Here is a 25,486-nt window from a genome sequence, read left to right on the forward strand (position 1 = left end):
ATTTCACAGACAAAAGCCAGGAAAAGCTCCAGGCCCAGACAAGATAACTCCTTCTTGCTTAAAAGTCTGTGCTGACCAATTGGCCCCCATCTTCACCCATTTTTTCAATAAATCACTAGAGATGTGCTATGTTCCTTCTTGCTTCAAACGCTCTACCATCATCCCAATGCCGAAGAAGCCTACCATCAAGGAACTGAATGACTACAGACCAGTTGTTTTAACATCTGCAGTCATGAAAACCTTTGAAAGGCTAGTGCTTTCCTACTTGAAAACCATCACGGATCCATTGTTAGACCCCTTGCAATTTGCATACCGAGCAAATAGATCAACAGATGATGCTGTTAATATGGTTCTGCACTACATCCTACAACTTCTTGAGTCTCCAAAGACCTATGCAAGGGTCCTCTTTGTAGACTTTAGTTCAGCATTCAATACCATCATTCCAGACACTCTTCTAACTAAGCTAAACCAGCTACAGGTACCGGAAGAGACTTGTAAGTGGATCACAAGCTTCCTAACAAACAGGAAGCAGCAGGTGAAGCTAAGCAAGATCCCATCAAATACCTGTACAATTAGCACAGGGGGCCCCCCAAGGCTGTGTGCTCTCCCCACTTCTCTTCTCTCTGTATACCAATGACTGCATCTCCAACGATCCATTGTTAAGCTACTGAAGTTCGCAGATGATGCAACAGTGATTGGCCTCATTCGAGACAATGACGAATCCGCATATAGACAAGAGGTCGAACGACTGGCCTTGTGGTGCAACCAAAACAATCTGGAACTGAACACACTCAAAACAGTAGAAATGGTGGTAGACTTTAGGAGAAACCCTTCCATACTTCCACCTCTCACAATACTAGACAACACAGTATCGACAATAGAAACCTTCAAATTTCTAAGTTCTATCATATCGCAAGATCTAAAATGGACAGCTAACATCAAAAACATCATCAAAAAAGGACAACAAAGAATATTGTTTCCGCGCCAACTCAGTAAGCTCAAACTGCCCAAGGAGCTGCTGATTCAGTTCTACAGAGGAATTATTGAGTCTGTCATTTGCACCTCTATAACTGTCTGGTTCAGTTCTGCAACCCAACAAGAAAGACACAGACTTCAGAGGATAATTAGAACTGCAGAAAAAATAATTGCTACCAACCTGCCTTCCATTGAGGACCTGTATACTGCACGAATCAAGAAGAGGGCCGTGAAAATATTTACAGATCCCTCACATCCAGGACATAAACTGTTTCAACTCCTACCCTCAAAACAATGCTATAGAGCACTGCACACCAGAACAACTAGACACAAGAACAGTTTTTCCCCGAAGGCCATCACTCTGCTAAACAAATAATTCCCTCAACACTGTCAGACTATTTAAATCTGCACTGCTATTAATTTTCTCATCGTTCCCATCACCAATCTCTTTCCACTTATGACTATATGACTGTAACTTTGTTGCTGGCAATCCTTATGATTTATATTGATATACTGACCATCATTTGTGTTGTAAATGTTGTACCTTGATGAACGTATCTTTTCTTTTATGTACACCGGGAGCATATGCACCAAGACAAATTCCTTGTGTGTCCAATCACACTTGGCCAATAAAAAATTCTATCTATTCTATTCTATTCTATTCTATTCTATTCTATTCTATTCTATTCTATTCTATTCTATTCTATTCTATTCTATTCTAACAAGCAAAATCAATGTGGGAAGCTGCATTGACATAATAATAATGTGATTCACTTAACAACTACGAGGATTCATTTAATGACCATGGTCACAAAGGTCATAAAATTGGGGATGTCTCATTTAATGACCATCTTATTTAGCAACCAATTTCCAGCCTCAATTGTAATCACAAATTGAGGACTCCCTGTATATATTCACTCATTTTAAAGTATCTCAAAAATACAGTTACTAGAAGTTTCCTGTGGAACAGCAAGTACAGAATAATGTTTTTTAATCTCCCCTCAAATATTAACTTTTTGTAAGCACTTGTTTATAAATATTTCATACAGCAAAAAAAGTTGCTGTCAAGTTTTTCAGATAGATAATTGAATCAATTGAATTAATTAAATTGTCACTAAAGATGTCCATGAAGTACTGAGTTGTTCACAATCTGCTCTGGGTCTTCTTAGGTGAAAGGTGTAGCAAAATTTTGAGCATGGAAAATTGTTTCTTTTTTTAAAAAATGCATCAGGCTGTTAATAAAATTTCACAACTGGATAACTAGCATTGTGCCAGAAATCGGTTGACTTTTTTTAGTCTTATGATCCGATTAGATGTTGGAGGTCATTTGTGGCAGGATAAAGAAATTAATGTGAAATTGTGGAAGCTAATTCTCAGCAGGGTCAAAGTTGCTAAGAAAAGTTGGTACACGACAAACTACTGTTAAAACTAAGCTCTTACGGCATTTCCAGATCACTGCACAAGTGGATAGCCGCGTTCCTGTCAAACAGGCAACAAGTAGTCAAAATAGGGAGTGCCCTATCAAACCCGGCACCAATTAATAGTGGTGTCCTCCAAGGCAGTGTTTTAGGACCCACACTCTCTCTGCTTTACATAAATGACTTTTGTGATCATATCACAAGAAGCTGCGTCCTCTTCGATGATGACGTTAAGCTATTTAACACCACCGACAATGCTGCTGCCCTACAAAGCGACCTCGACTACCTGTCAGAATGATCGCGCAATTGACAACACCAAATCTCAACCAACAAATGCTCTGTTTTACAGATTGGCAACAAAAATCAGAACACCAAATACAAGCTGGGCAGATACAACCTTGTAGATGACCCTCACTCTGTCAAGGACCTAGGAGTACTCATCTCAAATGATCTAAGCACCAGAGCTCACTGTAACAGCATTGCCAAAAAGGCATTAAGAGTTACTAACCTAATTTTGTGAAGCTTCTTCTCTGGTAACATTGTACTGCCAACTAGGGCATACAAAACCTTTGCCAGACCAATTCTCGTATACAGCTCATCTGCCTGGAATCCACACTGTGTCAGGCCTGGAAACCATATTAGACTTTAGGGTTCCAGACGCTGCCACATTTTTCCCCTGAGGGGAGGAAGGGGGGCTGAGGGGTATGGTAACATTCTTCAAGCGGTCAAGGTCGGATGGTGTTCACATCTGCAGGAAGAGTGGCAAGAAGATATTCGAATGAACTGGGAGAACGTGGACCATGTGACCATCAAAGGGGTCAGGGGGGTGGGACTCTTGGGGTTTGTATAACTGGAGAAAAGAATCCGGAAATTCAGTTTTGGAATTTCACTCATCGTGTGCCAGTTTCCTCATGCTAGTAAAGAACTCTGGAAAACAATGGCTTCTGAGTTTTTTTTATGCAGAAGAGGTTTTTCTGGAACCTTGACACACTGTATATCTGACATTAATACAATTGAGCGGGTCCAGAGTATTTCACAAGAAAAGTACTCCACTTCTCTGCTCACAATAGAATTCCTTGCGCCATCAAGCTCAAACTTTTGGGCTTAGATAACCTGGAACTACGCCGCCTATGGTCTGATCTAAGCATAGTACACAAAATTGTTTGCTACAACGTCCTACCTGTCAACGACTATTTCAGCTTCAATCTCAACAATACATGAGCAAACAATAGATACAAACTCAAGGTAAACAGGTCCAAACTCGATTGCAGAAAATATGACTTCAACAACAGAGTGGTCAATGCCTAGAATGCTCTACCAAACTCCATTGTTACATCCTGTAACTCCACAGCTACAACCTTAAACTGTCTACCGTGGACCTCACCCCATTCCTAAGAGGTCCGTAAAGGGGGCGTGCATAATCGCACCAGCATGCCTACTGTCCCTGTCCTACTGTCCCCATTTATTTGTATTCATTCCTTGTTCATGTCCATGTTTATACCCATACCTGTTATATTGTACATGTTCGACAAACTAAATAAAATAAAATAAAAAATTAAAAGGAATGGGCAACATTAAAATGGGAGTAGAGTTGTTTCATTCACTACAGAAATGTACAAGAGATAATAGTGTTTTCTGTTTTTGTTCAGCTTCTGACCATGCTTACAGAGAACTGCAGTGGAGTTGAGAAGCCAACAGAAGACTGAATGCCTTCAGATGGATTCTATGGTGGGAATGTTATATACAGCTTTGGTTCACTGAAATGTTCATGGCTTCTGTTTCCCTTCTGGGCCTGGGAGAAACATTAGAGCAAGTATTTAGACATCATAAATAACTTTGTTCTATTTGAGCTGTTAAAATGTTGGCAAAAAATGAAAAATGGTAGCTGAAAACTGAATTAAAAATCTCCCAGTAGTGCCATTGTGGAAGCAAATGATGAGGGGAAAATTCAGATATTACAGCTGCATATATGGCAAGAATTTCTGGGTGTTATACTCAACTTTAACTGAAGATATACAGTGACATATACAGGAGGCTCAATGGAGTCTTTATTCATCTTGCCATGTCACGGAACAAGTAAAGAGGGCCCCTTTGCCATTTCCCTGCACATACCAAATTGGTCCCCAAGCTCACTTTGCAGGAACTGGAACATCCTATTTTGAAATATCCACTGCAATTAGTAAGCTAAATATCCAGCAAACTAAAAAATGTTGCTGCTAAGGGGTTTTCTCTTGAATTAAGCATACATCAAGGCTGCATTCTTCGGACGGTTGAAAGCTGAGATCAAAACAGACACTGCAGTCAACAGATCTAGCTGTAAAATCATACTATCTGAAACACACTTTTGTTTCAGAAGCCTATAACGATTGCCCCCATGGCTATGCTACTTCAAGTGTCTGATTATTCTGATTCTTTGATAGTCCTGAACCAGAAGAAAAGAGATGCCTGATCTGGAGATCAGAACAAAGATTCCAATATATGTCAGCCCACTTCTTTGGGTGGCCAGAAATGTCAATGAACTAATTCAGGATAGCTGTTTATAGAATGCTTACAATAGTTTAACAATTCTACTTCTGTCAAATACTGTATGGATATTTCCTATTTTGCATGTTGGAAAGTTGAGGAATTTAACTGAGTAAATGTAGCTTACGACCACCCTGTAAAATAGCATAATGTTCCTATAGCTTTCATTTCATTGGCTGCTGTGAAAAAGCCCTAAGTAAATGCAGTCACTGAAGGCATAACAAGCAGGGACCAAAGTGCTTTCATTGCTTGCAAGGTTACTGTAATGGGAAAGAAAAAGAAGTCACAAGCTTTTTTTTCTTTGTAAATTTTGCTGTTTCTAGTTTTTGTTGCTGCCCTGGTCCAAATTTATCAAAGATTCTATGTCCCACCCATCGCATTTAAAGAACTTTTTGGGGGGGAAATAAGCCTTATTACTTTATCGTTATTATTGCCAAGATCCTCAGCTTCTTTCCAGTTGTTACCTCATTTTTTTTTAACGGATTGGACTTGGAAATCTATGCATGGAAATCAGGCAAACTTCCACTACTCAGTGGCCTTCCTTAAAACAAGTCATCCAACTGTTAATGCCAAGATAGATCAGACCAAAAACTACATCTGGACATTCTTTCATAATATTTATTTCTCTACCATAGAGACCACTAGAACAGAGTGGGCTTCCCTCGCTGGCTTTGAGGATGGGGTTCTTCTCTGTCTATATTGCTTTTTATGTGGTTCTCTCTGAATTTTGGTGGGTAAAAATATACAATGCAGATTTTTCTGTTTTTTTTGTTTTCATTTAGGAATGGCTTACATTAAAAGGCAAAGTTTTAAAATAACCGAAAGTGTCACATCTTTTAATGTGAGGAAACACGTATGGAAAATACCGTAGACAGGATCTATCCGGGGCCCAGTTCTATAATTACATTAAGGCTACTTTAAAAAAAAAAAAGGAAGTACAATGAATACATAGACTGATGTTTCTCAACCTTGGCAACTTTGAAATGTGTAGACTTTAACTCCCAAAATTCCCCAGGCAGCTTGCTACTTGGAAATTCTGGGAGTTGACTCAGCCTTCCATGCTTCCGAAATGGGTAAATTGAGGAACCAGATTGTTAGGGGCAATATGCTGACTCTGTAAACCCCTTAGAGAGGGCTGTAAAGCATTGTAAAGTGGTATATAAATCTAAGTGCTATTGCTATTGCTATTGAAGTCCACAAATTTTAAAGCTGCCAAGTTGAGAAACACTGGTATAGATGAATAGGATAAATACTATGCTCTAAAATTTAGTTAGAAACCAGCTAGCCTGCATAAAGCATGTACCAGTGGTAGCTCTCAACTATCAATTTATTTGCAGGCTTGAAGAAAACTGGGCTCATCTCACTGTGAACAGTTATTGCCATTTTGATTTTATAGTATTTCCTGACAGACAAAACACAAAAAGGGCAAAAGTTTATTTTGTATAAGATCTGTGCTTGGCACCTAGAAACAGAGTTCTCTGCATAAGGCAAATCTTTATACACTTTCTTTCTTAATATATATTTTACATACACTTTTATTACCCTCTTTAATATTCATATTGTACTCCCCTCCCTCCCACAAATGCTAGAAACATATTAAATACATTTATCTACAACACATCAAAACAACCTCTCTACTGCAGTTCCTGTATTCACGTTATTTGGCAATTTCATTTTCACACTTTAACTTAAAAGATCACTTTACTCTTTTTATTGAGCATCATTTGCTTACTTACTTTCCAACAGATTAAGAAAAAATAATATTAGAAGAGAGAAATATTTGAGAAAGGCACTTATTTCTTGGCCAATTCAGCAGACAGAACAGGCCTTCTGTTGTAACTCTTTGCAACGAGGCTTCTGCCTGTCCACTCAACACAACCCCTGACTAAGAGAAATTCTTCCTTTATAACTACCTCCTGGGGAAGATAAATGTTTTGCACATGGCTTGCCAATTTTTTGCATTTTATATAAGCCCCTGAATGTTCAGTTGAGCACAACTTCCCCTTATTCCTCTTCAAAATGAGATGTGGGCAGCAGTCATGCCTGTTTCCAAATAAGCCTGCTATAAAAACAATTCCCTGCCTGCAAACACCAAGAAAACCTTTTAGGGTTAATGGGTGTTTCCTCTCCTTCTCTTCAGGCAAAATTTTGTAAAGAGAAAAAAAATACTGTTCTCTGGCAAGAGCCACATACCCCCAAAATAGAAAAGGCAAAATTCTTTCAAGAAGAGACATTCCAGTCAGATAAAATGTTCACCAAGCTGAGTGAGAGATGGCTATGAACTTGAACTAATAAATGTAGATAACAAGAAGGCATTTTGGCAGTTGTCTATTTCCGATAGTGCAGTTATATAGGACAGCTTGAATCTTCAGGGATTGGTGCACACATCTGGGAAACTTCAAAAAAAAAAGTCAGAAACACTGGGCTTCTGTTGGGAACAGTTCACACCCAACTCAGAATTATTGCATATACTGTAAAGCACGGCCCCTATTTTTTGTAAACAGTTTTCTCTATTTTTAAAATGCATCCATTGAAAATGGAAGCTATTTAGTTCCACATGGCTTTTGATTCCAGTCTGCACGATTCAGTTCTTTGAAATATAGCTATAATTGGCTTAGGTTCCATTGAGCATTCAAATACAAGTCCAGTTTAAATTTGAAAAGCAACCGGGACGAAACCACCAGTAGATATAATGAGATATTTGTTCACAATTTGGCCAAGGCAATGGCTCTGAGCACCATTTAAACCATGTGCATAGACATTTGTGAAGATGCTCCTGTGACAGCCCCATACTGCCTATTCTCACAAGTGCTGGCTGTAGGCTGGCTACTGTTGGGGGGGCTGATCACGTGCATGCTGTGATCCATCCCTGTTGAAAGATATTGCCTTTCTCCAAAGGCCCCACTGGAAGGAGCAGAACAAAGTAAAGTGCTTTGTGTGGTGGCCAGTTTTTCAGGGCTTCCTGCCAACCTTGGAGAAGCTGAGAAATTGTATCCATACAAATTATAAGGGTTGTGAAGGGAAAAGGCATTGTAGGAACTCTGTTGCATGTGGCCACCGCTAAACATATGGGAAGAAGAAGAAGAAGAAGAAGTGGAGGTGGGGTTTCCAGCTTGCATGACATACTGGAACTGAGATGTTGGGAATGATCCCAGCTGGCCACCATAAGCTTCCATTTTGCCATTAGTGGGCAGGGCAGAAGGAGCAGGCATTCCTGAGATCAGAGCTGGAGTCCGCTGAGGTATGAAGTTTTCCGATGGCTGAGCAGCAGCAGAAGACCCGCTCTGGAGCCGGCTGTATCCACTCTCACTCAAGCCTGGGTAACTCTGCAGGGCAGCCATGTTGCTTCTTGCACACGGTGGATACTCAGAGAGATTCAGGTTACAAAGCTGGCTCTCTCGGCAGCCAACATTGAAAGTGTTGGGGGTTAAATGAAAGGCTGGAGGCGAACAGGATGGAGACAGGAGGTGGGAAGATGCCGAGGGTGAGGGGGTCCCTGTGCTGGAGGTTGTTGGGGAAGTGCCTGTGCTGCCCCCTAGGAAGACAATAGAAAAGAAAGCAACAACTTAAAATGAACTTATTTAATGTAAATAACAATTATCTCATTTTCTGTCTTTTCCTCAATAATTTGCTCTCTTATCCCAATGGAAAATATAAAAAAATGTTATTTTTGTCCTAATTTCAAATTCATTCCAAAGGTAGCCACAAACTGCCAGCATACTGCAAAGCAAAGAGAAAACTGTGCTACATTTTCCCCCAAAAAATGCCTCTGAGCCCCAAATGAGCTCCATAGGCTTTCTGAGAAAATGCAATAATGTCCAACCACGTCCCAGGGCTTTGTTTGAACTTAGTTTTATATATCCAGAAAAAGAACAGAAACAAGCAGGATAGTTGAAAATATCCTATAGAAGAGGGAGATAGTAAACTGCATTTCAGTAATATGGCACTTTCTCATCTGGCCTCCCTTTGCAAATATTTATTGAATAGGTAACTTTTCCATATCCTCCTTTTTCAAAGATTCCTCATAGCATACTTTCAAAATTTGAAGTAGGCCTTTAAAAAACCTCCCTTTTTACAATTCTGTAGCAATCCCTTAATTTAGGATAAAATTGGGGCGACTGGATCAATGAGCATTTACTGCCTAGATGCCCTTCCTGATGCCACACAGAGTTTGCAGCAGATATTTTGTCTTTGCACCCTAGGAGAGAAACATCTGCTGCCACCTAGGATTGAACTCTCAACTTCTGGATGGGAGGCAAGCGTCTTCACCACTAGGTCACCACGCTGCTCTCTCTGGATCTCTGTCCATAAGGGAAGTATCACTAGGGTGGGGAGTCATACTATACCCACCTGATAGATTCTCCAAATGACCCTTCACAAATGTTGCTATTTTGTTCTTCACACATCCCCCTCCCCTCAAAAATGTAGTCAAGAATGTCCTCCCATTTTCATTGATGGTACCCAAAAAAACAAGCCCAGATTCTTCTCCTCTCATGAAATCCTGTTTCCCATTGTGAGACTTAAGCTTCTGTTCAAAGTCAACCGGATTCCTAAACAGCAGAATCTTCTCAGGGGCTTAATTCTCAATGAACCATTTTGCTTTATGTCCCACTTGTTATAAATATTAAAAAATAGTTTATAATGCAGCTTATAGAAAATAATACCACCTCTATTTTCTAGTTTTAAGAATACCAGGCAATGTATCCTTAAGAATTCAGTTTAGATGTACGGATATGAACTTTTATCTGTTTTTCTTATTCAAGGGTATAAAAAATGTGTCTTTCCTGCTACCCAATATTCTGCTTTTTGTGTCCTGGGAATCTTTATAACTCTCGCACTGCCTTTTGGAAATGTTTATTTTTAAGGGAAAACTTGCTTTGGCATCAATTTTTGTTTGCACAGACTACAATATCAATATAACATGATAAAAGAAAGCAGAAGTCAGCAGCTAGTGGCTAACATTTCCAGAAAATAAGAATACCAGAGGTTGATTGATTTCACTTATGTCATCATCTTCTGCAACCTGGACAATGTGCTGAAAGTTGATTCAATTATTTGAAGAATTATCCAGCCCTGATCATTGGAGTCCCACCAGAAAACCACATACGAAGTGCCAAAAACATTTATGAAATCACTGAGGACAGCAAGGAAAGCAGCATGCAACAGTACTATTTAACATATTTAATAGGAGTGTGTAAGGCAGCAGTCTGTTCAACACTACAAGGCATTTCATTTCACTGAGGCATTTGGAAACGGGCTGCTAAAGATTTATTACATTTGTATGCCATCTGACTTTCAATGGCCAGGGGTGGGCCATTAATTCTCCCAAGGGGTCACATGAGAAACTGGGACTGTTGTGGAAGGCCAAATCAATAGGCTGAACTTAATTCTGCTCAATATAAATTTTATTGCTTTATTAAAAAAACTAGTAAATTATACGACTTTGTTTACAGAGGCACGCCCCCACACACATATGTAAATGTATATATATATCAGTTGCCTTCCAAATAAAAGCAGTTGTATTGCATGCATGGCATACATTTATTTTACATTTGACTTCTAATTTCCATCTCACACGGGCTGGACAGGGACAACTAAAGGGTCAGATGTGGCCCCAGGGCTGTAAAATGCCCAGGTCTATTCTAGGCAGCTTATAATAATAGAAGAAATTACAATAAAAATCAATGAAGCATAAAAATAACCACAGGGTTCTTTAATCTGATATATTTTTAACAATGATACATACCACTTGCACTCTGAAGCAATATTTACTTTACATCATTTTAGAGCATATAGTCATTTTATAATCTTTGTCTTTGCATTCCAATACAGGTAGTTCTTGACTTATGACCATAACTGAGCCCAAAATATCCATTGCTAAGCAAGACAGTTATTGAGTTTTGCCCCATTTTATGACATTTCTTGTCACAGCTGTGAATCATTGCAATTGTTAAGTTAATAGCATGGTTGTTAAGTGAACCTGGCTTCCCCGTTGGTTTTGTTTGACAGAAGGTCACAAAAGGTGATCACATGATCCCCAAAGACACTGACTGCACCATCATAAATACATGGCAATTGCCAAGTATCTGAATTTTGATCACATGGCCATGGGGATGCTGCCATGGTCGTAAGTGAGAAAAACAGTCATGTCACTTTTTTTCAGTGCCTTTGTAACTTCAAATGGTCACTAAACAATTGGTTGTAAATCAAGGACTAACTGTATATCTTCTGAATGTTTGAGTCTAAATAGCAGCAACAAATATGAATGTGTTAATCATGCTGCTTACTAACATAGGCCTCTGCTTTTCTTACTATAGTGTATCTGTATACAGTGCAGTATACTTTATACAATAGATCTGTATTCATTTGCATATCTTTTGGAGATTTGATCCATTCAGAATCCATCATTATCCATCACTTTTAAACTTAGCCATGCTCTTTTTCAGGTAAATATCTCACCAAATAAAGTTTTTCTAAAGCTGCAATGTGCCAGATATGATTTACCAATATATTTCTAGTACTTCTTTTTCCTTACTGTATTTCAAAATACTTTATCCAATTGCTTCAGCTTTAATACTCTTTCCATTAGCAAGATTTTTTTATCATTATCAAGATGTTTTTTATTTATTTAAAGGCAGACCCACCACTTGTAATATGATTTACAGCTCATGTCACTCCATAAGCCTTTTGAAATTTCCAATCCAGTTATTATTGTCTTTATTAGTGCTTGTTGTTTTGTCTTTTTGTCTATGCACAAAAAGACAAAACAAATTTGTTTATCCACAAATTGCTTCAATTTCAGTAAGGCACAATTTTCTTACTTTTGAATCAATGTTTAATTTCTTTTTCTGTATAATTTATTATTTGTAATATAGAAAAGATAGCAGTTTCTTTTTTATTTTTATTTTCTTTCATGACTTTCTAAAGTTGTGTAAGAGCTCAAACATCCACGAGTCATCCTTTAATAAATGTTAAAGAGAATTCTACCTAAAACCATGTTTCTAAACATGATTCAGATGGAATATACAAAAGTTAAAGCTGTTCCACCTACTTGTAATACAGAGTGAATGTATTTTTGACTACTTTCAGTCTTTCTTTTCACTGAATACAGTTTTCTCAGTTGAAGTTTCTTTTATGTTTTTCATGTAAAACTACTCACAGTCCACCTTAAAACACCTGGATCTGTTTTTCCACTTCATATCCATGTGGTCAGAGTTACTTTGTGGGGACGGCAAAACCTTAAAAATTAGCAAACTAGGAATTCACTAATCTATTTTTTATGCTTCAGCTTAAATGTTGAAAAAAAGCTGCATACTGAACATTAGGTAATTGTACATATTGACAAACCTTTGCTTATAGAACCAATCTGAAAATTTCCTATTTGTATTGTGTGGGAAAGAAAATTGCATACAGTATAGAAATCAAGAAAATCTGTTATGGGAAAATGATAAGAGTATAAAATTACTGGAACTTTTATTTATTTTTGTCAATAAATTCTCTTCATAAAACAGAATAAAACAAAGCTAAATATTTTTTTAATAATGAGAATCTGGATTAGATTCAACATGATTTTTAAGTCAGTCTAAATTGTTTAATCAATTTTTGGCTCTCTCTAACCTAACTGAACCCCATAAAATCTAATTGCTATCTGTGAGAAATTAATTGTACATCTGTTTTGTCCCAATGTAAAACCAAGTTTGGGGGTGATGATATCATTTTTAAAGAATTGGTTCTCTAATGCCTGGTATTTTGGAATTTCACTATAGTTTTTGGTTTCAATTCTGAAAGAAGGTGCTTGAAAAATATTTATTAATTTAATCCCACTTGTCTTCTTGTAAAACATTTTTCTAGGCTAAAGATATACAGGTAGTCCTTAATTTCCAACCTTTAGTTATTGTTCAAAGTTACAACAGCACTGAAGTATGGTAAATTACTTATGACTGGTCCTCCTCACACTTATGACCACTGTATCCCCATGATCATGTGATCAAAATTCTGGCATTTGGCAATTAATATATATTTACGATGTTTGCAATGTGTTGGGGTCATATGATAGCCATTTGCGACCTTTCAAGCAGGCTTCTGGTAAGCAAAGAAAATGGAGGGAAGCTGGATTCACTCAAAGACCATGTGATTCACTAAGCAACTGCAGTAGTTGTTCACATAAAACCATGGCTAGCAAAGGTCATAATATTGGTTGCAACTCACTTAACCAACATAGGGGTGGGCTGCTGGGGGTTCGCAGGCGTTTGGGAGAACCTCTAGCTAAGATTCTGTGCAGTTTTGAGAACCCCCAAATCCCACTCCTGGCTGCCCCCACCCGCCAGGAGTCCCTGGGCGGTCCGTTTTGTATGCAGGTAAATGCAGGGCATGCATGGATGTTTGGGAAGGCCTCCGGAGGGATTCCAGAGCCTAAGGAGGCCAATTTCGCTCTCTTGGAGGCTCAAGGAAAGCCTCTGGGGCCCAAAGAGGGCAAAAAGCACCTCTCCCTGCCTTGGTGCAGGAGGCCAACTAGGCCACGCCCACCATGGCCACACCCACCCATCAACCAGGCAGAGAACCCCTTGCTAAAAATTTTGAAGCCCACCCCTGAACCAACATCTTGCTTAGCAACAAAAACTCTGGCCTCAATTATCATAAGTCGAGGACTACTGTAACAGCTTTCAACTGGAAAGGGAAGAAAGAAATCATGACTCTGAGTGTCAATCAGTTCTGTTGAGGAGTAATCCATAACCATCAGTGACAATAAAACCTTGGGACACTGCATTACTTCTTCAGGAATTTTTTTTTAACAGATTAACAGAATTGGAAGCGGCCTTGTAGGTCATCTAGTACAACTCCCCACCCAAGCAGGAGACCTTATTGTTCATGAAAGTTTCAGCAGAAAAAAGAGATAATTATGATTTTAGTAGTTTTATAATATTGACTACTTAGAAATAAGATTCTGATTACATTTAGATATTAAATGTTTATTGCATTGCAAAGTTCCAATTTAATGAGATTATGTTGCTCAAGTTGCATTATTGTCATTAAAATCCTCTGACAGTCTCCATTTTTTCCCAAAAATAAAAATATATTTTAAAAAACAAAATGAATCTTTTTCTTATAGATCCATCTATCATCTGCTTTTCCTCCCAAAATGCAGTCTCTGGGAAATACCTGGGAAGCTGTAGGTCACCACTGCGTAAGTGCAAATATAAAATCATATTGGTCAATGACTTGGAAAAATTAATTCTATGCTCTTAAAAAAGTTCAGGTCCTCTATAGTGTTCTAGAGTTCCATAGAAGACATACATTCCTCATTTAAATCACACTCCTGGATAAGACTTGGCAAGTCTTGCATCAAGAAAGTAACTTTTAGTGGTTATTTTAATTGAAAAAAATAGCATGGGGAAAAAGAATTACTCCCTTTCTGTGGTAGCATTTCTGAATCAATGTGGTGCCAATGAAATAAACAAATGGGATGTTAGTCATGAAATATTTATACCCTATCTAGTTTGGCCTTAATAATCTTTGAAGTTTTAAGGATCCTGCTGGAAGCTATATTCATTGGCTAATAATCCAAAACATTTCCAAGACCATAAGCAAACACATATTAACTAACATGTAACATCATTTCTGTCTGAATTTGTCAAACAGTTGCTTGTGACACCTTCCCAGCTATTTGAAAAGCGAAGACTTTTTCTATAGTAGTCAGTTTTGTGATTTTGGGAGACTACTAATTGCAATTCTGTGTCAGGCTTCCTCTCTCTATCTCTTTCGCAAGGAAAAGAAGATACTTTCATTCCAAAGAGGTTGTAATATGATGTAAAAGATGCAATATAATGTGAAATAAAGTTTTATTGCTGCCATTTTTGATGTATTAACAGCTCTTAAATGTCCTGCTATTCTTTTATGAGGTTACTATATAATTAGCATGCTATATTCTCTTGTATTCATTTAGGCATTACTGTATATTCCATCTGTTATTTCATTATACACCAATCTCAATACTTTTATAGAAGAGAAGAATATTTGTGTATGAGAGCACAGGTAGTTTGTATAATTTTAAACCAGGAATTTGTATAAGAATTCTACCATGTGATATGAACCTTGATGAATAAAATCTGTGTAATTTACTATTTGGATTATCAAATGGCAAGGCCTCTAATGTCAGAGCCCCTCAATAAACCTAAAGGTGCTAAAAGTAAAAAAGCTGTTCCTAGATTCCCAAGAAAAGATTGGTCTACTGCAAATATTGACTAAATGATAACCAGGTCTGTGGAGACCAAATACTCTAGAACAGGGGTCTCCAACCTTGGCAACTTTAAGCCTGGAGGACTTCAACTCCCAGAATTCCCCAGCCAGCTTTGCTTTGCTGGCTGGGGGATTTGGGAGTTGAAGTCCTCCAGGCTTAAAGTTGCCAAGGTTGGAGACCCCTGCTCTAGAAGATAGGAATAAAAACAAAAACAATCTACCTGTGACAGAGGAAAGTGTTGAAAATAACAGTGAAATTTAAGAGAGGACAAAGGCACGTTCTTTGCATAGATAGGGGAAACTAGATGTACAAGTATAGGTCAGGGGGACCCTTGATTTAACAATAGTACATAAAAATACACCATAATAGTTGTTGATAATAAACTGAATATGGATCGATAGTGTGATTTAGCTGCAAAAAAGACTTGAGCAATCTTAGGCTACAAGAACAGACATATAATTTCCAAATATCAGGCAGAAGTTTCCCTTCATTCTGCATTCTCAAGAGCCACTTACAAAGGCAGTATTGTTCAGCTTTGAGTGCCAGACTTTAAGGTCCAAAAAAGTTAGACCAGGTCCAAAGAAGAGGTAGGAAGAGGATCAAAAGACTAGAATCTGAGGATGTTTGGGTGGATAAAAGATGGAGGGAAAGAAGAATGAAAGAGTTTCATGCAAAAAGTGGCAAAGTCTGTCACAGTGTAATGGTGCATGGTGATAATACTGCCAAGATGGAAGGTGGATTCCAACTGAATATTTAAAAAGTATTTCCTAACAATAGGAAGAGGCTGATGTGGGGGCTGTCTTTCTCAGGATTCAAGCAAAGGCTACCCAGCCATCTCTTGGGGATATTTTAACTTAGATTCTTACGTTGAGCAGAAGATGGACCTAAAAGACCTGAAAGTTTTACTGTTATATGGGGAACAAGAAAGGAAATAATTGTGATAGTTTTTTTCCTATTTTTGAGCCCCATTTGGGTTTAACAAAATGTGTACTTGCGGTTAGAAGCAGCACTTATTTATAAGTCATTTGAAAGATTGTTAGTATTCAGAGCCTATATAAAATACTTTAAATTCAGCGCTCCGCTCAGAATCTGTTCATAATATAGAAAGCAATGGAATAAGAGATCATCCAATTTCAATGAAGGGCATTGTCACAAAGGGCTTTTCTTTTTCCCTCAATATAGAGATAAGAAGTGGAAATATTGTTTAGAAGCTCAGGCTCAGGCAAACATTTGGCTCTGCAACAGGCACTTCTGGCATCAAGAAATTGCTCTTTTAATGCTAGCAACTCTCTGCTTTTGGATCTACTAAATTGGGTAAGATTTTGTAGGAAAAAAAGCAAGACACTTAGAGAATCTTTAGATTTCATCTTTTGCAATTACTCAGCCTTCAGTATAATTGCAAAGTAAAGGGGATCCATTTGGTAAGTGAATAAAATCAAGATTTTAGCAAGCGAGTTCTGAACTGGAAACCACATTTTGTGCATGCCACCTTTGCTTGAGCAGCCAAAAGAACAGTTGCTAGTAGCCTGCAGGGAACTAACTAGTCACATGGTGTTGGCTTCCTTCCTGGTTTTTCAGCTGCCAAATTACATTTAAAGCAGCTAAAAATACATTAAATATTTTCCTTTCCTTATATTACTTGACTATATCAGCAGTTGCTGTAGCTGCTATGAGCATGTTATTTGATAACTAAGAGGAGGACAGAAGGTTATCAGTGCAGATATTAATACAAGGCACATCTAATCAAGTGTGTAAATGCCACAAGTTTCAGGTCCAAGGATACTCCCAAAGAAATGAGGAGTTAAACTCTATTCCACACTCTGATTTATACTCCAGAATGCATTGGGATCTCTTATACAATCTTACTGCAAGGAGAAAACAAGCTACCCAAGATGCAAAAGATATATTTCCTTGTTGATTCTTGCTTTAAAATAGCTCTTGGAAAGTTGAGAAGAAAGTTACCTTTTTAAAAAATCTGTACCATTATCTAGATCTAAATTTCTTCCCTTGCTATTAATTTTAAGAAACTTCTAGAAAACAATGTATTCTATAGAAAGCACTTCAACAACAATAGCAATATCTTTACTATTAACCCTTTTTGTTATGACATTTGACCAGCACTCTTTCAGAAAACCCATTATCAAAAATTATCATAAAAGAAAAGAACAACACATCTAAGTCAAAGTTTGTGCCATTGCGTGGCTCAGTGAAGATATTTGGCAATCTAGATTATGAGTCAGTGTCCTTTAAAAAGTCATGTACGAAAAGTTTGTATGACCCTCAGTTTTGAAAATAATTGGAAAGAGCATGTCTCAGAATATCATACAAAAAACTCCATAAGTATATGTGGGCAAGTGTTTTTGTCTCCTTAGAGTCACAAGGACAATGTTTCTGAGAAAAAGGAGTCTCATGAAATCTTCCCACCAATAATGCAGAAGGAAGAGCATTAAAACAAATTCTAGGAAAAGCCCATGTACATTTACTCAAGGTTAGATTGTGTAAATAGCCTGCAGGAAATAGCTTATAATATGACAATAAATTCCAGGAACAGTAGTGGTGAGATCATTATCATGATCAAAGTTCTTGGTTTATTACTTTACCATTAATTGGCCTACACATTCAAGAGAAAAGCTGAATTATGAGAATATATAATTCCTCCATACATCAACTACATAATTCTTCCATATCAACAAGATTGATAGCTGTCTATCAGCAACAGAAGCAAAAGTCCTTTAGGATCAAACACGATTCTGAGAAAGGAACATCCATCATATAGGTATCAGCGTAAGGATCATAATACATGGCTTAGAAATAACACACCCAAAGTATTGCAAGGAATGCTGTAATGGAGCTGGGTAGTACTATTACAGCAATAATTTGTTCTAATATGCCAAATCAGGGAAGGATTTGGAGATTTTGTAGCTTTGATTAACTATCATATTTTTTCTAATCAATATTTTTTCCTGCTATGCAGAGAACATTATTTATTACAGTTTGTCTAGGTGGGTATTTTTTTATATATAATCAAGCAGGATATAAGGGAGATTCTACTCTTACAGGGCATGTAACAGCAGAAGGGCATCACTAGGAACAGGCAAAAGTGCCATTGGGTTGGGTGTTAAATTCCTGAAGTAGCTCCATATAATTGAAAGAGGGTTTCCAATTGCACAGCTCACACATGTGTCGTAATTGAGCAATGAGGGACCGACCTTTTCATACATTTGAATAAACTTTGGATTGAAAAAATAGTTTTTGAATAACAGACGGACAAATCTAGAAAACCCAGCTTGGATTCTACCAATTTTAACTAAATCTTGAACTTTCCCCCTGTGGTTAAGTCCCATCTGCTCCAGAATAGAGGCACAGTAGGGGACATGGGAGAGATGGCTGTTGTTTCTGGCACTTCTATAAAGAATCTTGCTAACCAAAAGATGACCGTTCTGGGTGCAGCAAGGTGCCAGTTCAGTTGTACATACTATACTGTCTTTCGCTCTGCAATGTGTCAGATCATGCCACAAATGTTTTGTAATGGAGTGGGTGGGCAAAGGTAAGACTAGGTAAACTTTCTGAATTAATTAAAACTAAAAGAGGAGCACTCTAAAAGATGTACACTGTAAATTGAAGATCTAAACTGCAGTCAAAATTGTATGTCTTTAGGATGCAAATATAACATGGTTGTTTTTCTGACTCCCACTTTAGATTCTCTTTAGCCATTACACTATTCTTAAATTGTCGTCTGGGCATTTACATTGCTATTAAATAAAATCTTTCAAATTCTGCGCACGTGCAACAATGCAAGAATTTATTCCTGTTGTTTACAATATAAAATAAATATTATATTAAAATAAATATATAGATTAAAAATATACAGAAGAAATTCAATAACCTTAATAAAATGAACAATAAAGGAAAAGATAAATGACAGGCGAACTAAAATGACCAACATAGTATGACCACTAATATTTCTAATGGAACCAAAGTGTTTGGCTAAGTCAATTCCATAGATCAGGGGTCTCCAACCTTGGTCCCTTTAAGACTTGTGGACTTCAACTCCCAGAGTTCCTCAGCTTTGCTTTGCTGGCTGAGGGACTCTGGGAGTTGAAGTCCACAAGTCTTAAAGGGACCAAGGTTGGAGACTCCTGCCATAGATGATATTCTGCAATCATACTTGTACCACTGAAGAAGACCCATTTGGAAGTGTTCTTAGCACTCTGTATTTAAAGGCAAAAAATGCTTTGGAGCACTGAAGTACAAATGTACCCACTGACTCCATTGCTTAGGTCAACTGTGCCTTTTCCTGCATGGCTCCACAGTTCACCACCCTAGAAAAAGGCACATTTGATCCAAAATAATTGTTGGTATTTGAATCCACAGCACTGCACAATCGTATATACTCTGAGACAATAAAGTGGGTCTTTCCCACTTCCTTTCCTGAACTATAGTAGGCTGAAAGATTTTGTAGAGATCTTGGGGAGGAAAGCAGAACATACTATTCTGCCAGGTGGGATCATATTCCTAAGGGCACTAGATTGCTTTCAAGTCTAATACATCCTCTCAGAGCCTAAATAGTTTATTTGTGCTACAGATTTCAATTATTTTAATATCATTTTAATTTCCTGGTGACTTCTTTTAAACATAGAATTTTCTGCAGTAGAGTGTCAAATTGCTTCTCACTTGCTTTATCTGATTTTGTATTTTTAATTATTTAATTGCAAACACTAACCTAGATTTCCATTTTTGAGGCAGAAAGTCAATATATATAATGTCTTAAATAAGCAAAAAAAGGTCTGGGAAGTCTGTTTTGCAGAAAACGCTTAACACCTTCAACGGAGTATAGTTCCTGGATATTCAGGAATAAATCATAATAATCTTAACTAATTGCTGAAATATTCTTAAAAGGGGAAAAAAGCGTAGCTTCTTCCTGCCAACTTATCACTCAGGAGGAGACAGGGATCCCTTAGCCAGTGTTAGGATTTTCCAGTGACCATTTAGAATCTCAGCCCTGAATATTATACTATTTAAGAATGTAAATCCTCGAGGGATATTGTGACAAACAGACTGGAAATATTGCCAGTTTTCCCAGGAAATATATCAGCAAAGGTTTATTTCAGAAGTGGCCTTTGCTAAAGTCAGGGATCATCTAACAGTGCTCCATGTTCTTTGGCAGTGACAAGAAGTAGCCAGGCCCAGCAGGGAGGCAAGGTAGAAACCGTAAACATACAAACAAGCAACATCATCAGAGAATTATAGACGGCATGAAATGGGAGGTAGCAATTGCTCAACTACTTGGAAAAATATCCATTGATCAACTGAAAAAAATATTATGCACTCAATCCGGTGATTCATTAGGCATGCTTTTAAAAAGGCATGAATCTCTTCATGAACCAGGTCATATAGGTTCATAGTTTTAGCATTGTTGACTCCAACCAACTCTTAAATTTTAAGCAGAGGAAGGCTTTCCTACTTAGGCCAGGTATAAAAAGTCATGCCTAATTTGGGGTTTAGCTTGGAAACGTCTGAATAGAAAGTATGCAAAACAACGGACCTCCCCTCGACCACAGGGGAGGTAGCCCAGATAAGAATAGCCCCTTTGAATGGCTATAAAAGCTCTATGTTACCATTTTCCCCCCTATTTCTGAAACTAGTAGCTGGACTATTCTGTTTCATATCTTTGCCTGACTGTCAAGAGACTTAGGAGTTTCATGAATTCAGCTGGATGCCAGATGTCTCTTATGACACTCAGGCTATTCCATTGCCACCCGTCTGCTGCCTCTTATAAAAGCGGCTCACCTTGCTGTTTTTGCATGGTGGTGAAATCTTCAAAGGTGAGTGTGCGCACAGGGGGCCTCCAAAATGCATATGTTTCCATAATGGCCTCCAGGCCGGTTCTGCAAAATGAAAAAAAAAAAAGAAGAAGAAGAAGAGAAGAGGGAAGAAAGATTAAAAACTTCAATGAAGATGTATTTCTCCTTTAGCAAGTAAGAAAAAGCATGATTTTCTCCACCAACTCGATAACCGTTAATTTTTATCGTCCTACATTTCTAGCAACACACTATCCGTCTTCCAAGTTTCCTCCGGAAAATGAGAGAGAATTGGGGCCAATTCATAAGTGAAATGGCCCCAGAAGATTAAGTCTGAACTAGATGTCCACCTGAGGGAAGACAAAGAATTCAATGCAGTTTATGGTGGGGGGAGAGGGCGCTGATGATGTCCACAGAGCATAATCAAGGGCAGTGATGAACTGGGAATGTGTCCAAGGTTCAGGATGGCTTCTTCATGCTAAATAACAGTTGGGAGAAAGAAGTATTAGGAAAAGAGAGAGCAATTCACCTTTTGCTGTTACTCAATCATTTGTTGTTTGTTTTCTTTCCTCTCCTCTGTCGTCTTTCTTTTGGTTCATTAACTCTGAGAATGTGCTCACCTTCTATTTCTGGAGTTCAAGGTCCCTAAAGGCCCTTTGCTGATGAAAAGACTGGAGGGGTTTTTGCAGCTAAACAGGAGTGGAGCTAACATTCCAAAGTCACCCCGGAAGCAAGGATATAGTTGGTAAAATGTAGGATTTCAACAGTTAATTTAGGAGTGGAGAAATTCCCAGGGTGTATTAGCTGCTAAATGTCTGCAAGTAGCAATTGGGAATAGGAGTACAGAATGTTTCATCAAAGATATTCTCCCTCAATAAAATGACCACCCAGAACTCTACAAGAAGAAGTTAATACAAAAAATCTTTAGATTGCTAAAGATAACAGAAGCCATTATAACCAAAGTTCACACAGTGGAAAGCAAGAAGTACTACAAATATGGTGATGCAACAAGACTTTAATTCATTTCTTTTCAAATATGATTGATGTGAAATCAGCATAAGCTTATTCATATGATAATATAGAGTTTGCCAACATTTCTCCTTTTTTCAGATTGGGGAATTACAGGCGACAGGTATTCATCCATCTCATCAGACCCTGCTGGTGTGTATTGTTTAACTTTGCATACAGTGTTTCCACTTTTTGTCTGAAAAATGCAGCAAAATTTAAATGTAACCCAGATGATTCAGATGTTCACAAAACCCAATTACATCATGTCACTATTAAATCGACAAGAGATGTTCAGAGTCTCCATGGAAATTATTGAATATTTGAGTTACAACCCAAGGACAACCCAAGGACAAATCTCTTTTATATAACTTGGCATATACTATTAATCTGTTGATTAAGATACAATAGACACGCCAATTCTAGTGCCTATCCTATGACAAATTCTATTTTCCATGCTTTTATTAATGATAGCCTGTGAGGAAGAGAACAAAAAGAGAGAAAAATATGCACAACTCTAGTTTGGTCTCTGTTGTTTGATTTTCATGGAGGAGGGGGAAGACCACTACATTGTAATAACAGGTACTATAAAAGGATCCCGTGGTACAAAAATGGTGAATGATATTTGATATATTTCTTTGTTTCAATAATGCCTTCCATATGGTCCTCCTCCCCTGTTGCTTTATAGCCGTCATTGTTCTCTGAAACCTCCTTCTAAGCTCCAAATTGACACTTTCAGACATATCTGATCAGAAATAAATGCTATATCTCTAATGCATTCAATGGGACTTTCCCCAAGAGACATATACAAATACTGGACCCTAAAAAGCCTTTTTCAGAATAAAGTGTCCCATAAATAGCACTTGTATATAGGCACATGTGCCTTTCATTCACTGGACTGCATATATGTGAAGTTACAATTATAACATGTCAGCCCTTCCCAGATAAAAAGGAGCTTCCAATGAAGGAAAGCTTCTCAAATGGGTTTGAAGGGGGTTCTAAGATTTGGGGTAATAATTGCCATAAAATAATTGCCAATAAATGTTTTTCTGCAAAATGAAGAATTTTTTTAACTATATGAGACTAAAACTAACTCTTTGTGAGCAAGTTTTATAAAGTAAGGCCACAAGGAAACCCAGGGTTTTTTTTTAAGCCTGCCACTTCATTTATTTTTGCCTTTTTATATTCCACTAAAATCCATGTCCATTGTCTCACACAATGGCTTTTTGCAACAAAACAAAAAACTGAGGATTGTTGCTTAGTAAAAATGCTATTCTAATAAAGCAAAGCACACACTCAGGCAAATCCTATTAATTCTGGCTTCATACTTGAGATTTATCTCTAATGTCCAGTGTTTTACTTGTACTTAAAAATCTAATACTATGGATTGTTCATTATGAAGACCCAGCATCACATGAGGATATGTATTTAACAGTTTTTTAGCAGGTGACCAGCATATTGCTTAGAAATAATTGTGGATGCTCCAAAATGAAGCCAAGGCAAATCTTTGCAGAAAGCTCAATAACCAGATATGGGCCATGGATGTTTTTGAACTTGTAAGAAAGTCATTTCTCAATACTTTGTAAAGTTTCAGTTTGACCTTGCAATGTGTTAACAAATGTATATTCAGTGTGTGATACTTTGTCTCTGAAAAGTATGCTCTTGTATTTAATTTTTAATAAATACTTTCCCAGATGTTTATAGCAAAAAAGCAAAGAGAATTCACATTTCATTTACAAACTATAACTATATATGTTTAAAATTATTAAGATGAATGAGAGATAGACTTGGGGACATAGATAAAGTGGAGATGAATGAGAAAGAGCTGGTATGGAAAAATGATTTTATCCCCACTGGTGAACTACAAAATAGCATAATGCAGCTCTTACTAAAATGATATGGCTTTAATACAAACAGGTTTATATAGCCGAGGGAGACCACTGTACCTCAGATTGCCGGGTGCGAATCCCTCTTTGTGAGATGGGGTCGTAGGTGTCAGATGGGCTTGCTGATCACGTACCTGGCTCCTTGCTGCGTGACAGCTGCCCTGCCCGAGCTCCTGGAGATGCTGGCTGGGGTGGCAGTTGAGACCCCCAGACTTTTAGTCATGGGGGACTTTAACTTGCCATCTTCCGGCTTATCATCGACGGCAGCTCGGGAGTTCACGGCTTCCATGACGGCCTTGGATCTGACCCAAGTAGTTGATGGCCCTACTCACATTGGGGGTGGCACTCTGGACCTGATTTTTCTCTCTGGACAGTGGTTGAGAGATCTGGACTTAAAGGAAATAGTCATCGAACCTTTGTCATGGTCAGATCACTCTCTTCTTCGCTTGGACTTTCTGACCGCCATTCACCACCGCAGGGAGGCGGAGCCGACACGCTGGTTCCGCCCAGGCGCCTGATGGACCCTGATGGGTTCCGGACGGAGCTTGGGCCATTTCCTGAGGGTCTGGCTCACGGCTCGGCTGAGGAACTTGTGGCGGCCTGGGAACGGGCCGCGGCGGGGGCCTTAGACCGTGTCGTGCCTTTGCGGCCTCTGACCCGGCGCAGGTCCCAACCGGCTCCTTGGTTCTCCGAGGAGCTGAGAGGGATGAAGCGCCGGAGAAGACGCCTAGAGAGTTCCTGGAGGTCCAGCCGCTCGAAGCTGATCGGACACTAGTGAAGTCCTATACTAGGCCTTACCTAGTGGCATGGAGGGAAGCGAGGCGTAGCTCCGCCCCCTCCCTCATTGCATCGGCAGATAACCGCCCAGCCGCCCTGTTTCGGGTGACCCGCTCCCTCCTACATCAGGGGGAGCGGGATGACCCGTTGCAGGGACGTGCTGAGGAGTTTAACGGTTATCTATACGATAAAATCGCTCAGCTTCGGGATGGGTTGGACCAAGATTGCGGTGATGCGGGTGAGATGTTCGAGGTGGTCTTGGCGATATTGTTTGGGATGAGTTTGACCCTGTGGCTCCTGAGGACATGGACAGGTTGCTGGGTAGGCTGAATGCCACCACATGTTTACTGGACCCGTGCCCCTCCTGGCTGGTGCTGGCCACTCGGGAGGTCACGAGGCTGGCTCCAGGCGATTACGACCGCTTCTTTGGTGGAGGTGTCTTCCGGCCGCCTTGAAAGAGGCGGTGGTGAGGCCCTCCTCAAGAAGCCTTCCTGACCCGCTGTTTTAGGTAACTATCGTCCGGTCTCAACCTTCGCTTCGGCGAAGGTTGTAGAGAGTATGGTGGCATATCAGTTTCCTTGCACCTGGATGAAACTGTCTATCTAGACCTGTTCCAGTCCGGTTTCCGGCCCGGTTACAGCACGGAGACGGCTTTGGTCGCGTTGGTGGATGATCTCTGGAGGGCCAGGGATAGGGGTTGCTCCTCTGCCCTGGTCCTATTAGACCTCTCAGCGGCTTTCGATACCATCGACCATGGTATCCTGCTGCGCCGGTTGGAGGGATTGGGAGTGGGAGGCACCGTTTATCGGTGGTTCTCCTCCTATCTCTCCGACCGGTCGCAGTCGGTGTTGACAGGGGGGCAGA

At 38.9% G+C, this 25,486-nt stretch overlaps 1 protein-coding gene across 1 annotated transcript in view; it reads right to left on the bottom strand.

The window, feature by feature from the left end:
- Positions 1–7,231: 7,231 nt before the first annotated feature.
- The window catches only part of TBX15 (T-box transcription factor 15), a 90,388-nt gene continuing 72,133 nt past the window's right edge, over positions 7,232–25,486 (bottom strand). Inside the window, exons 7-8 of the mRNA XM_058170818.1 lie at positions 20,944–21,041; positions 7,232–8,451 (exon numbers count right to left, since the gene is read on the bottom strand). Coding sequence (XP_058026801.1) covers positions 7,658–8,451; positions 20,944–21,041 — 892 coding nt within the window. The 3' untranslated portion in view covers positions 7,232–7,657. The remainder of the gene's footprint in view (positions 8,452–20,943; positions 21,042–25,486) is intronic.

Source organism: Ahaetulla prasina, chromosome 2 (genome assembly GCF_028640845.1).
Source record: "Ahaetulla prasina isolate Xishuangbanna chromosome 2, ASM2864084v1, whole genome shotgun sequence".
NCBI classification, from domain to species: domain Eukaryota; kingdom Metazoa; phylum Chordata; class Lepidosauria; order Squamata; family Colubridae; genus Ahaetulla; species Ahaetulla prasina.